At 34.9% G+C, this 12,990-nt stretch overlaps 1 protein-coding gene across 17 annotated transcripts in view; it reads right to left on the bottom strand.

The window, feature by feature from the left end:
* WNK1 (WNK lysine deficient protein kinase 1) overlaps nt 1–12,990 on the bottom strand; it is a 144,866-nt gene that overhangs the window by 40,011 nt on the left and 91,865 nt on the right. For 16 of the 17 annotated variants that reach the window (XM_033116746.1, XM_033116749.1, XM_033116748.1 and 13 more), the window contains exons 5-8: nt 6,749–6,837; nt 4,417–4,636; nt 2,912–3,245; nt 1,975–2,162 (exon numbers count right to left, since the gene is read on the bottom strand). In XM_033116746.1, the coding sequence (XP_032972637.1) occupies nt 1,975–2,162; nt 2,912–3,245; nt 4,417–4,636; nt 6,749–6,837 (831 nt within the window). Of the gene's footprint in view, nt 1–1,974; nt 2,163–2,911; nt 3,246–4,416; nt 4,637–6,748; nt 6,838–10,999; nt 11,361–12,990 lie in introns of those variants that run through there. The other variant, XM_033116755.1, reaches the window with a different exon arrangement.

Below are 12,990 nucleotides of genomic sequence, written 5' to 3'. Positions count from 1 at the left end.
TGAATCTCTGAAGAATAACTTTAAATTTTTTTCAGGCATTTCAGAAATTCAATTTAGGTTTACAAAGTTTAAGGCACCTTGACACAAAGGTTTCAGTATGGCTACAAAGCACTACTGTATACTGTTAAGATTGTCGTCAGCAAATTCATTTCCTTTCAGATGTTATAAATGGTAACTAATTACATTTTCTTTTCCAAAATTGGTTGCATAGAATGCTTTGAGCGAAATTTGTGGCCCACTAGCAGCAAGTATGTAAGTATCATAATGATTACATAGCTTCATTCCTGGTTCTATTTTTCTCTACCCTTGTTTCTCTTTTATCCTAATTTTTAAATTCCATTTATAACTGACATATTATTATAAGCCACAGTAAAATCTTTCTGGAGTAAGAACAGAATTATACGTTTTTTAATCAATAATAATATTTAATAACTCTTCTTGCTACCTCCATAGAATATTATCACTAAAAGGCAAGACTGTCATTAACAGGCTGCTTTTAGAGCATCAATAAATATAGCTTTGTTTGTGGCTCAAGTATTTAAAATCTTCATAAATTATCATTCCATTTCATTTTCTAAAATCAGAGACCCAATATTCATAATCCTGTAATGGGGGAAGCCAAGAAATTAAAAATAGTTTATAAAAAATCTAGTTATGATGATCTAGGACAAAAATCAATTATAAGAAGAGCAGAAACTGATAAGAAATGCTGACAACTAGTAGTTGTCAGATCACAGAAATACATCTGTGTAGTCTTTATGAAGTTCTTCTAACCTACCTAACTATTTTAAAGGTCAGAAAAATAGATTGTTAAAACATTAGTACATTAGTAGTTTTCTGTGTGTTACTGTGGCCATTCATCTGGAGACCTAGCCAGTGTAGGACTGATGAATGGATTCTGAAATAAAATAAACGTCTTTTATTCCAAGCTGTAGGATAAAAGACCAGAGCAAGCAGAAGAATTTTCTTAACAGAGAAAAATTTTCATTTAAGAAAGAGCAAGAATTCCACACATTTCAGATTAAAAGCTTTCTGAGAAAGAGGGAAAATCTATCTGCCTAAAGATCTCACTAAACAATGCTATATAGTGACCAGTTATTCTCCAGTTCCTTCCTGATGCAGATGATGTATTTTATTTACCTCTGAAGAGGGTCATCAAAAAAAATGGGTATTATCTGATGGTCTACTTTAACATTTTCTATATCAGAAGCAAGAGTGGCTAATGTCAAACATGGGGTAATAATTGTGTATGTGCGTGTATGTATATATGTGTAAAAAGTGTATAAAATATTTCAGGAAATAATCTCCAAAAATCGATTCTGGAAATAAATCAGTAATAAAACAGATACCAAATAAAGGGGAAAAGCAAATGAACATACACCAGGGAAGGAACTTGTGTCCAACACAGACTTTAAATAGGAACACGCACAGCAACCGATGATTAACCAAATGTAAGCGCTAAATTAAACGGTCACACAAATAAAGGGTTTCCTTCACTCCCGAGTACTCACATGCAGCATTCTATAATGGTCTGAAGGTCTTACCTGTGTTTCATACAATGAGAAACCTTACAGAAGATACTTAGTAATTCTTTTAATAAGTAACCTTTTGAAAAACTCTCCTCATCCCCACCCCTAAAACATTTGTGTGTCCAACTTAAGAGTATGCTGCTCTGCACAATTGCAGCTCTGAAGTGCTAACGAGAGCATCCTCTTTAATCAAATGCAGCACAGTCTAAATCTTGTCCAGTTTCTTTACATAGGAAGTTCAGCCAACACCCCCGCCTCACACATATCCCCTACCCTGCCTGAACTATTCTAATTATACTCTGTAATAAACCTACTCCCTTCAGAAACACACCATTTATATTTTCTACTCACACTCATGCTGTTATTGGGTAACAGAAAGAATGTGAATCTAACTCATTATCTAGTGGCTCTCCTTACAGGCTTCCACTCTCTTACAGTTACTCACCATACTTGAGGGGGGATATACCCCGTGGGGCTGCGATTGTGCTTGGACAACAGTAGCTGTATGCCCTGGGAGTGTGCCAGTAGAATGTGCCTGTTCATGTTGGGAACCATAGGAAACTGTCTGTTGGCTGCTCACTCGAGATTCTGTGAAGACAGAAGATCCCTGACCACTGTCAACAGTCCCGTCAGCTGAAAGAGAAATGAATTTCCAAAAAACACAGAGAGACAAATCACAAAAAGGAGATTCACATTTTCCCCATCACAAACCAATGACTTTAGGGTCAATTAGTTTTTCTTTACACAGACCTGAACTGTATAATGAATACTAGTTATTTTACTAAGTATATTTCTATGTTTAAATGAGGGAATCCATGCAGAAAAAAAGTGTTAATGTCTTAAAAAAATTCCCTGGCTATCACACACTCCTATTACCTGAAGAATAAGGGAAATAAAATGGAATGTTGTTAGTCAGCCTTAAGTTTGACACAGCTTTCAAAATCTTAATTTTGGAGACTAGTGGGTTCCTAGCATTAAGCAGATAGTTCAATTAATTACTAGCAGTCTCATTCATTTCTAGTTTATACATTATTCAGCCTTGCTTAAAAGACCTGAACCAGATTAATGGGTTTAATTATAAGTAGCTAACATAAACTTGTTCATTTTTAATTATACTTTGTTTTAAGGAATTGTGAAAAGTAGAAATCTACAAATCGGAATTTCCAAGATGAAGGAAACTGTAAAATCATTTTTTATCCCAATCACATTTCCTCACTGTCCCATCTTTCTTTTTCTGTTAGTCATGGACCTAAGAACAGAACGAAAAGGCAACCATTTCACACTTATTATATGTTGGATTCATAATTCAAAACCATCAATTAGTAACAAGATAAAGTGAGACAGGAGTATCTTAGCCACTTGTCCACTCCCCAAATACTCACATAACACAGATGTATTGGGCTGTTGGTACTGCAGTTGTTGATGCTGGTCTGCCTCAGGTTCTTCAGGCTCTACTTGCGTAGAAACTGAAGCTGAAGTGGTAGAGGCAGTAGGTACGCCAGTGCTGGCAGAAGGGAGCTGCTTGCTTCCTGTCTGGGAAGCACTAGATTGTTGTTCTACTTGCTGTTTGAGACTGCTCTCTTCCTGCTTCCTTTTTTCTTGTTCCTCCCGTACCAACTGCCGCTGCTCTCGTTTTCTCTTAATTAATGACACTCTGTCTTTGATGGCTTTCGCCATGGTCTTGTGATCACCTTCACAGACATACCCAGACTCTACCTACAGGATAAAATAGTGCATTAGGAAGCAGTAGGACATCAAAAGAAAACAAATCTTTTCTTTTTTTGAGAGAGAGATACTTTGGGGGAGAAAAACAGAAAAGAAAAAGAAAAAACTCTCAGGATTGGTCTTAACCAAACTAAAATTACTGCTCTACATTATGCATTTCCCTGCCATTTTTGTAGATACTCATAGGGCGGGTGCCAGGATCTTTGCAGAAACTTGCAGAATGGGAGTACCTTACTCCTTACAACAAGACAATAGGGAACCAAAAAACAGTTTTTTTAAAACCAAATAAGGCTCATTTTATTCCACTCATTCTATTTTCCACTCACATGTAGCCATTAATATTAACCTTGTTTCTTTTACTTCTTTTCACTAAGCAACCACTTAACCAGATAAAACAATTGTGGTAAACATGTAAACTTTGAGGGTAAAAAAAAAAAAAACCTCAACCAGTATAAAAAACTAACAAAAATAAGTATCTCTTTCATACCTGACCCATTTTCAAAGGCAACTACTACTGAATGGTTCATATTAATTGTAGTAGAGATATTCTGTGAATATCTTTGCATAGTATTAATATAATGGCTTTTTAGGCACTATGGTAAGCCTAAAGTTTCCTTTTTGAAAAGTGATCTTTTAGACATACTTCAGAAATGATTCATAAAAGGCTGCCTACTAATAATTTATCTCGAAAACTCCCTTCAAAGTAAAAACAATTTATGATCTATTTATAGGGTTTATCTAGACGCCTGATCACAGGATAATAATGTATCAATATTTAGAACATAACGTGTCATTCTAATGGAAATAGTCTTATACAAATTAGAAGTCATTCAACATTATAGACTTTCAAAATTACTTCAGAATGCATTGTAGTTTGTTCTCTTTCTTCTTTTCTGTCTTCCCCTCTCCATACCTCCCTTCCTTCTTTCTTTCTATATATATATATATATTCTATTCTGTTCTACACATTCATCCATACCTATACATATCTATATCTATATATCTTTTTCTCAAATAAAAGTTACTTTTCAAGCCATTAATCAACACAATTTTCTATCAACGGGATATGCCATATACACTGTTTCATAAGCTGCTTTTTTGTCCAATACCAATGTATATAAATCTACACCAATTTTTAAATGTTGATTAATTATTAATTTACCATTTCTTGAGCAACATCTTCTGGCACATCTCTGTCCAAGTCAAAGGAAAACTCAATAGCTTCATTGTCTTTGTATTTTCCCTTTAATTTCTTAATATCTTCAATACGTAGCCATAATTTAATGGCTATCTTTTCTCCATCATCTTCTTCTGCTAATTCTACCCGCACCCCTGTTTCCTCCTGGAAGAAGGCATGGTTCAAAAGGTCTTTGATAGAATATCTTCCAAAGAGAGGGGGGAAAAAAACAAAACAAAGTGCCATTAGATTGGAAAGATAATTTTCAAGTGTGGCTGACTATTGTTATTCTTGGAATAATGAAAAAGGACTACTAAAAGAAAAACAAGGGAAATTTTATAACTCATTTCTACATTGCTCCATTTGAATAGTGACTACAGGGTTTTACTCTCAAGTTATAGAACAGCGTAACAAACTTATTTACGAATAAGAACTGAACATGTTATTTTTTTAAACGAATGATCTAAATTCATACTAGTTAACAGTGTACTAATGATAGCAATACAAAAATATCATAGCTTCAAAATACCACAATTTATACAGCATTTATAGTTAACAAAAAAATCCTCATATGTATGATTTCATTTGATCCTTGATCAACATCCATTGAGATATCCTAAGTATTAGGAAATGGAGGTTCAGAAAGGTTGAAATTCTTGCTCGTAGTTATAAAAGTCAGAAATGGTGGAATCAAATCTTTTAATTTCAAGTTCATCTTTCGTTCAACATTGTTCCGTAACACATTAATCAACACAGCATTTAACTATTTTGAACAGTAAACCCATGCGTGGGCATGAATTCACGTCCTTAGTTTGGCAAGTATCCTATTATAACAGTACGCTTTAACAAACTCAACAAGGAGTTAAGGATTTGGATGGCTTTGGCATGATAACGGAAGAACAAATTGTCTTACATGTATGAAACATAAAATGAAAAGTGATATATTAGACCCATGTAAAAAAAATTGTCCAATTAATTTCACTAGAAAACTCAATTTCACTAGAAAACCACTATTACATGTAATACTAAACTGCAAAACAGTGATATTTTAGAATCTTCATAAAGTGTAAATTCTTTGCAAATAAAAGTTTCAGCAATGTGTAGAAAATATACATAAGATATAAGAATAAAAAAATACCCCTATCTGAGAGGTGGTATGGAAAAAACCATCTCTATTTTCTATTCTTTTTACTACAGCAACCTTAATTTACCCCCCAAAATTCTCTCAATTCCTTGGTCAATAATCTGTGTACTAGGCAAGCAGAAGTCTGACTGTGGAACAATCTTCTTTAGATAAATTGTCTCAAATACCAGTAATCTAGTAAACTGTTCCATCCAGAAAAGAAACAGAAATATGTTATAAGATTAGAAACAAATATTCCTTTGTTTACAGTAAAACTTCTTAAAGAGATTAAGTACTCTCCTTTTCAATCAGTGTACATAAAAATAGAAACCCAAACTAAATTTCTACTAAAAAGCCTTAAAGATCATGATGTTAAGCTCTTTCAAATAATGAAGTTATGAAAAGAGAATGAGACTGGAGAAGTGAAGATATGGAATTCTTTAATTTGGTAGATATGCCTGATCACTCACATTCTTCGGCCTGCAGACTGCTCAGCTTACAACTGATATTTGTACTGGCTGATCTACTTTCTCTTTTTTGGAGGGTGAGGGCGGACGGGGAAGGTAGATTATTTTTCAAAAACAGACACTGGAATGTTGCCATGCCTAACGGGTGATGAATCAGCTCTATGGCAGATCAGATACTTGCCACTCCTTTGAGAAAAGTCCTGTTAGTACAAATGACTAAGCCAGATCTCCTCCTAAACTTTGGGCGAAGCCGTCTCTTTCTACTTAAAGGAATTCTGATGTTTTGCTCTTCTTCAATTCTGGCATAATAAAAATCCAACACCTGTATAGCTGAGCCGATTTTAAAGAGCCCGGATTTTATTTCATCTTTTAGAATTCAGTGGGTAAAAAACTAGGGAATAGATTTGCTACATTAGAGGTTGAACTCTACTGAACTTTCAAATCACGCTGAGGCTCTAAGTAAGCAGTTCTCATTGAATGCAGTAGCTATGTTTAAGGTGGTTCTGGTTTACTCAAACTCTAGCAAACCACATTTTTACATTTCGGAATATCAAATCTGAATACTACCCTCAATGGACAAAACTCTATTTTTAAAGATATTACATGACATAAATGGAGAAACAAATGACAAGTAAAGTATCAAACATACCTTAGACTGAGCGTTGTATTCAGAGCATGTTATATTTTAGGTTTTTGTTTAAGCAACAGGTCAAAAGAGGCAACTTACCTTTCATCTTTGTTTTGCCGAATGCACCCTTCAATAATTTCCTTCACTTCAGGAATTGCTACTTTGTCAAAACTGGCTGGCTTCACCCCCTGAAAACCATAAAAAGTGACAAAACCACATTAATACAGTCAGAGCCTTTGAACTCTGACTTTCAATTGACCCTTACATTGCCTTATCAACTTGGCTTTTTTTCTGCTTTGTCTGCAGGAGCTGGTTTATGCAGGCTTAGAGTTGGGTAGTGGCAATTTAGTTCCCACAGGAAAATAAAAAGGAACAGTTAGTTAAATAGTGGAGTCACTTACTTCCATGGCCTCTATATGTGGCTAGGGGGAAATTTAGGCTGTTGTCAACATCTTCTGCTGTTTCAGTAAAAGAAGTTATTGGCTAAAAAGAAGGCCAAATGTTCTAATTGGTTAGAATATCTTTTGTTCAACCTTGTTCCTTAACACATTAATCAACACAGCATTTTACTATTTTGAACATGTATGGGCATGAATTCACATACTTAGTTTGGTAGGTGTCCTATTATTGCGGTACTCTAACAAACTCAACAAGGAGTTAAGGATTTGGATGGGTTTGACATGATAACTGAAGAACAAATTGTCTTACACGATGAAACGTAAAATGAAAAGTGATATATCAGACCCATATGAAAGACAAATTAATTTCACTAGAAAACTCAATACCACTATTACATGTAAGTACTACACTGCATCACAGTGATATTTTAGAATCTTCATAAAGCACAAATTCTTTGCATATAAAAATTTCAACAATGTGTGGGAAATATACGTAAGGCATGAGAATAACAAAACACCCCTATCTGAGAGGTGGTGTGGAAAAAACCATCTCATTATTCCGACCTCATGTAAGTAACCACATGAATTGGGTTGAAAGAGCTACACTGATACACTGTTCAAGCGGCACCGTAAGTCCATAAACACACAAAACACAAGGATTGGGGAAAAGGGCAGAAGAACTCGAAAAGTAAAGTTAGAATATATATAAATTCTAATGAGTGACAAGCTATATTAAACCAAAATTAGCGACAATTTGGCAAATCACAGAAATGCATATAATCTCTCATAGACTGAAATGAAATACAGTTGACCCCTGAATAATCCGAGGGGGTCAGAGGTGCCAACCCCCTCCCCCGCACTGAGCAGTTGAAAATCTGCTTATACCTTTGATTCCCTAAAAACGTAACTACTAATAGCTTACTGTTGGCCTTACCAATAACATAAATAGTTGATTAACGCCTATTTTGTATGTTACATGTGTTATATACTGTATTCTTACAATAAGCTAGAGAAGAGAAAAAGAAAGAAAATTACTTAAGGAAGAGAATATACATTTACAGTACTGTATTTATTGGAAAAAAAAAATCCATGTATAAATGGACCTGCACAGTTCAAACTTGTGTTGTTCAAGGGTCAAATGTACATCAAAAGTTTAGCTCTAAAAAGGTCTTTACTGGAATTGTGGTGGGATAACTCTCATTATTTACTCATCGTAGTATTCAAAAGTCCTAATTTGGAAGATTCTACTGCTAGGGTTAACATTCCACAGAAAGGAACTATGTAATAGAGCTGACTCTAAAGTTAAATCAATGTATTGAAAAGTTTCATTTTTGAGCAATGACTACAAAGGTCACAATTTGTATTCCTCGGTCTTAATTTTCAAATCCAGCAAATTAAGTTTCCCCAAATGGTTTTTGATTTCACATAATAAATCTAATGAAAACAAGAAAATAGTGCTGAAGCAAAAAGCTGTTTCAATCTCACCCAGATACACAGTAAGTTTGCTTTCCTCCTAGGTTATCCTTATAAATAAATAATCCTCTTGTTAATCTTATCCATGCAAACATATATACATTCATGACTTTACAAAAAAGAATTCCTATTTACAAAGAGAAATACTAGTTGAACAAGTGATACATACAGTCAGAATAGCAAAACCAGAAACTGTGTATCATGTTAACACTTTGAATCTACTTGGTTAAGCTACTTTTGTCGACCTAAAGCCAAGACTTAAGTATAGAAAACTCCATACCAATGCTAAATAACACATACGTTTAGAAGAATGTCGTTTGGCCTCTGGCAGTAAAACTTCACATATTCAGATGCCACTGCTGCCTTAAAAAATGCATTGCAGGTGCCAAGGTAGCCAATAAAATGGCTAATCCAGCAGTTGGTATTAAAAGATTAAGGCTGCTTACTGTTATTCACTCAGGTAATGAAAAAGGTAAAAAGAAATTTCACCAGCCAGCTAGCATCAAGAAGTCAGGATTATCAAAATATCTAGCAGAGGTATTCTGAATCATTGGAGAAGAAGCAAGAATACCATATATGGACTGTATGTAAAAAAAATGCCCTCAAAAATGTAAAAATGAGTAAGAAACCTCACTAACCCTTAAAGTGACCTACTGCAAAGTCATCTGGGACATATAATAATAGAAAGCTGCTTACAATAAACAAGTAAGTACAGGTTTTGATATATGCATCATCCTCATAGGCTTCTTGTTCTTAAGAGACGAGAAATTCCCATGTATTTTAAATTTTTTTTTATAACCGATCATTTTTTTATTAGCTTCAGGTGTACAAAACAATGTAATAGTTAGACATTTCACCCCTCACAAAGTGATAACCCCTCCAATCTATTGCCCCCTTGCATCGTATATATCTGTTACAATTTCACTGACTCTATTCCCTATGCTGTACTCCACATCCTGTGACCATATATATATATATATATATATATATATATATAAAATTATAGTTGACATGCAATATTATTCAGCTTCAGCTTCAGGTGTACACTGCAGAAGTCAGGCACCTACACCATCCATGAAGTGGTCTCCCTAATAAGACATGTGCCCACCTGACACCCTACAAAGTCTTTAAAACATTACTGATTATATTCCCCAACCTGTTTTTTATATCCCCATGGCAATACTGTAATTACCAATTTATGCTGTCTAATCCCCTCACCTTCTCCCTCATCCCCACCTCCCTCCCATGTAGCAACCATCAGTTTTTCCTTTATATCTCTGAGACTATTTGTTTACTTTGCTCATTTATTCAGTTCTTTAGATTTCACATATAAGTAAGATCATTATAACTAATAATTTTTAATTAAAAAAAGTTAGTCGAGATATTCTAACATGATTTTCAGCACCAGTCAAGAACAAAGTAATGATGAGAAATGTTTGATGATTTCATCTTTTTTCCATTTAGTTCATCTACTTCAACAATGGTGATCGACTTAAAGCCTAAAAATCCTCCAAATGTCACTTTTCTTTACTCCTTGATATAGTCCCACACAGTCCGATTCCAGTCCTGTTCTGACGAGTAAAAATAAAGTTTTGCTCACCTATTCTGAATGAGGTTCAAAAACACAAAACAGAACAGAGTATGAAGGTAGATTCAGTCAGGCGAACATTTTATACATAAGAAAAATGAATAGTTAAAGACGCATACCCTCTTACTCCACTCTTCCAGACCAGCAACCAATAAGACTCTAGAAATATTCTTCTTACTTTTTGTAATTCACAAGATCTCTCTTTAGGCAGTAGTGCCATACTGTGTTTTTTGACATGGGACAGTAGCATGTTTCTCTGCATTAAAAAAAGGACTTCTTGAACATCTAATGTATACCTATTTAAAATAGTTTTGGGGTTATACAAAATTATGTATTCTCTTAAAACAAAAAACAAAGGTCACTTTTGTGCAATCTTAAATGGAGTACAAAAGAAAAAACCACGCAAAAAACTGTGACTCACCCCAAAGGCACATCAAGATGATATATTTACAAAATGTCACTTTATCTGAACTAAGAAAACCAAAAACTCATACATGCATTTTAGAGACTTTGAGTTTTTCTATGAATTCTGTATACTTATGGTTTGCCAACTAATCGGCTAGAAAAATAAAAGTGAGTCATAATATAGTATTCTTCTGGTTCAATCTTCTTACTCTTAAAAACCGTCAGCACTTGCTTCTTAAAAGCTTAAGTTTCAAATGTGTTAAGGTAACATTTAACTACCCTTTCATAAAAGTAAAACTCCTAACCATTCAAAATTAAAAAAAAGCCTCCTTCCTGTGTACACAAAATTTGTGTGAGCTACAAAACTTCAAATATTTAAAAAAGCATACTGAAATAAACAATATCAATGCTTTACCTGAAACTTTCTATACATATCACCAAATGGCTACAATATACCTTTCATATATATTGAAAATTCTTACCCACCTCATTTACACAATCCTTTTGAGGGCAGCAGCAACAATGAGAATTTACGATGACAAACACTGAGCAAAAATCTGTCTTTGTAAAATCCATCAGAAAAGGCAAATTAGACTTGTTACAGTTAGAGGAAAACAAGGGGAGAAATGGGTAAGACGTAAATTAACAGAGTAAATTAGCCCACAGCATAAACAAGGCAGACATCAAAGTCAGACTGAAGCATAATTTCTTGTTTCACAGTAGCCATGCTTTCCCAACTCTCAGATAGGAGTTTGCTCTGCCCGGCCAACAATCTACTTATTCCAGCTAGGCCCTTTAAACAAAACTACATTCTGAGCAGCCGGGAAACTGTCCTGCTACTATTCTTCCTGCTTCAACTCCAACAGCAACAGGTCCCTAGACAAGCAAAATGAGATTTTTACTTGCTCAAAGCTCCACCCATTACGTCCACAGGTCCTGCCTCCTTGACATCAACACCTCCACTAGAAATCTATTTATCTAAACACTCCCTTCACCTTAATCATGTTGAAACCATGCTTTTAAAAGAAAAAGGGGATTGAGTTCAATGACCAAAATGGAAACTCCAAATATGTAGCCAAAAGAACACTGGACAAGGAAATCATGACACTGGGCTGGGTTCTCCGTTCCATCTCTCATAAAAGAAGCCTGTGTGACCTGGGCCATATCCCTTAAACTTACTTGAAAAGTGAAGCTAATAGTTCCTCTGTTTACCTAATTTAAAAAGTGATACTATTAAGGTTATCTGCCTTAACTCTCTCTCACGGTACACGAAAAAATAAATAGCTGTGAATCAGTGCACAGAAGTGGTAAGAACTTATGCTTGTCCCGTTCCTTCTATTAAAAGCCTCTATGTGCAGATCGACCTAAGACATTTCCATTGGCCAGGAAGAGCTCATAACTCCTTCTTTGATTTTAATGATTAAGGAAAGGTTTTAGTTCATGGCATTCACAAAGATGGTAGAAAAAGCATTGTTCACTGCACTGTTGTAACAGGGAACAGAATGAAGTCCTATCCCTTGTACTGTGGTAAATTTGAATCCACATCAAGACAGTGGGTACTATAGCTCAACAACAGTAGCATAAGATAAGGGCTTAGCAGCTATTTGGTAGGAATACTTCTACTCTAAAGCCTGGAAATGATTATTAATTCTAATAAGCTCTTTCAAAGTAGCTACCTTGAACTCTGGTTCACACTATTCATCAGTACCAAGCTGAAGTGCAGGATGTCAGGTATTGGTCAGAAATATAGTGATGTGGTCCAGCATTACCTTTAACTGACGTGTGTGAGCAGGCCTATTTAGGACTATATGAAAGCCAAAGAACCAGGAAACAGGTGCCTTGTTCCCTGCCTGCTTCACAGATTTATCAGCTATAAAGATGTGAGTAGGTTTTTCAACTCTACTGAGCAACAAAAACCCAAAACGACGTAGCTTTATCTGGACAAAAGTATAATGCAGACACAAATATCTAGATCTAAAAAAGACCCGCCTTTTCTATATATCAAATAAGTTTTCAATATAAACAATAAAAACACCATTTATATACAGATAACTATTTATATGTCTCAAGTCTAATTCCTCTATCAGAAAGTAACTGCTTTTCTCTGGATTTCCCCATTTCTTTCAATGATATCATCATTTCCATGATTTAGAACAGAAAACTTAGTCATTCTTGGATGCTTCTTCCCACGTTATTTATCTCTATGAGCTCTTTAACAAAGATAAATGTTTAAAACTGCTGGTAAACAGTTCTGCTACTAATACTCCTACTACCCCTCCAACAGCCAAAGATTTCTAGCCAGGCAAAATGTGATTTTTACTGACTTGTTACCTCTCAAAATTGTTGCTTCTTTTGCATAACAACTGTCACCACTAAAGTCCAGATGATCAAAACCTCACCTCTTTAAGTCCAGACCAATTTAAGCTGGGCCTCACTGTTTCCATTCTCTCCATCTGTAATTTGTATTTTACATTGTG

This window comes from Rhinolophus ferrumequinum, chromosome 10 (genome assembly GCF_004115265.2).
Source record: "Rhinolophus ferrumequinum isolate MPI-CBG mRhiFer1 chromosome 10, mRhiFer1_v1.p, whole genome shotgun sequence".
Lineage (NCBI taxonomy): Eukaryota > Metazoa > Chordata > Mammalia > Chiroptera > Rhinolophidae > Rhinolophus > Rhinolophus ferrumequinum.
The sequence above is the reverse complement of the archived record's forward strand: the minus strand, read 5'-3'. Positions and strand labels throughout refer to the sequence as shown.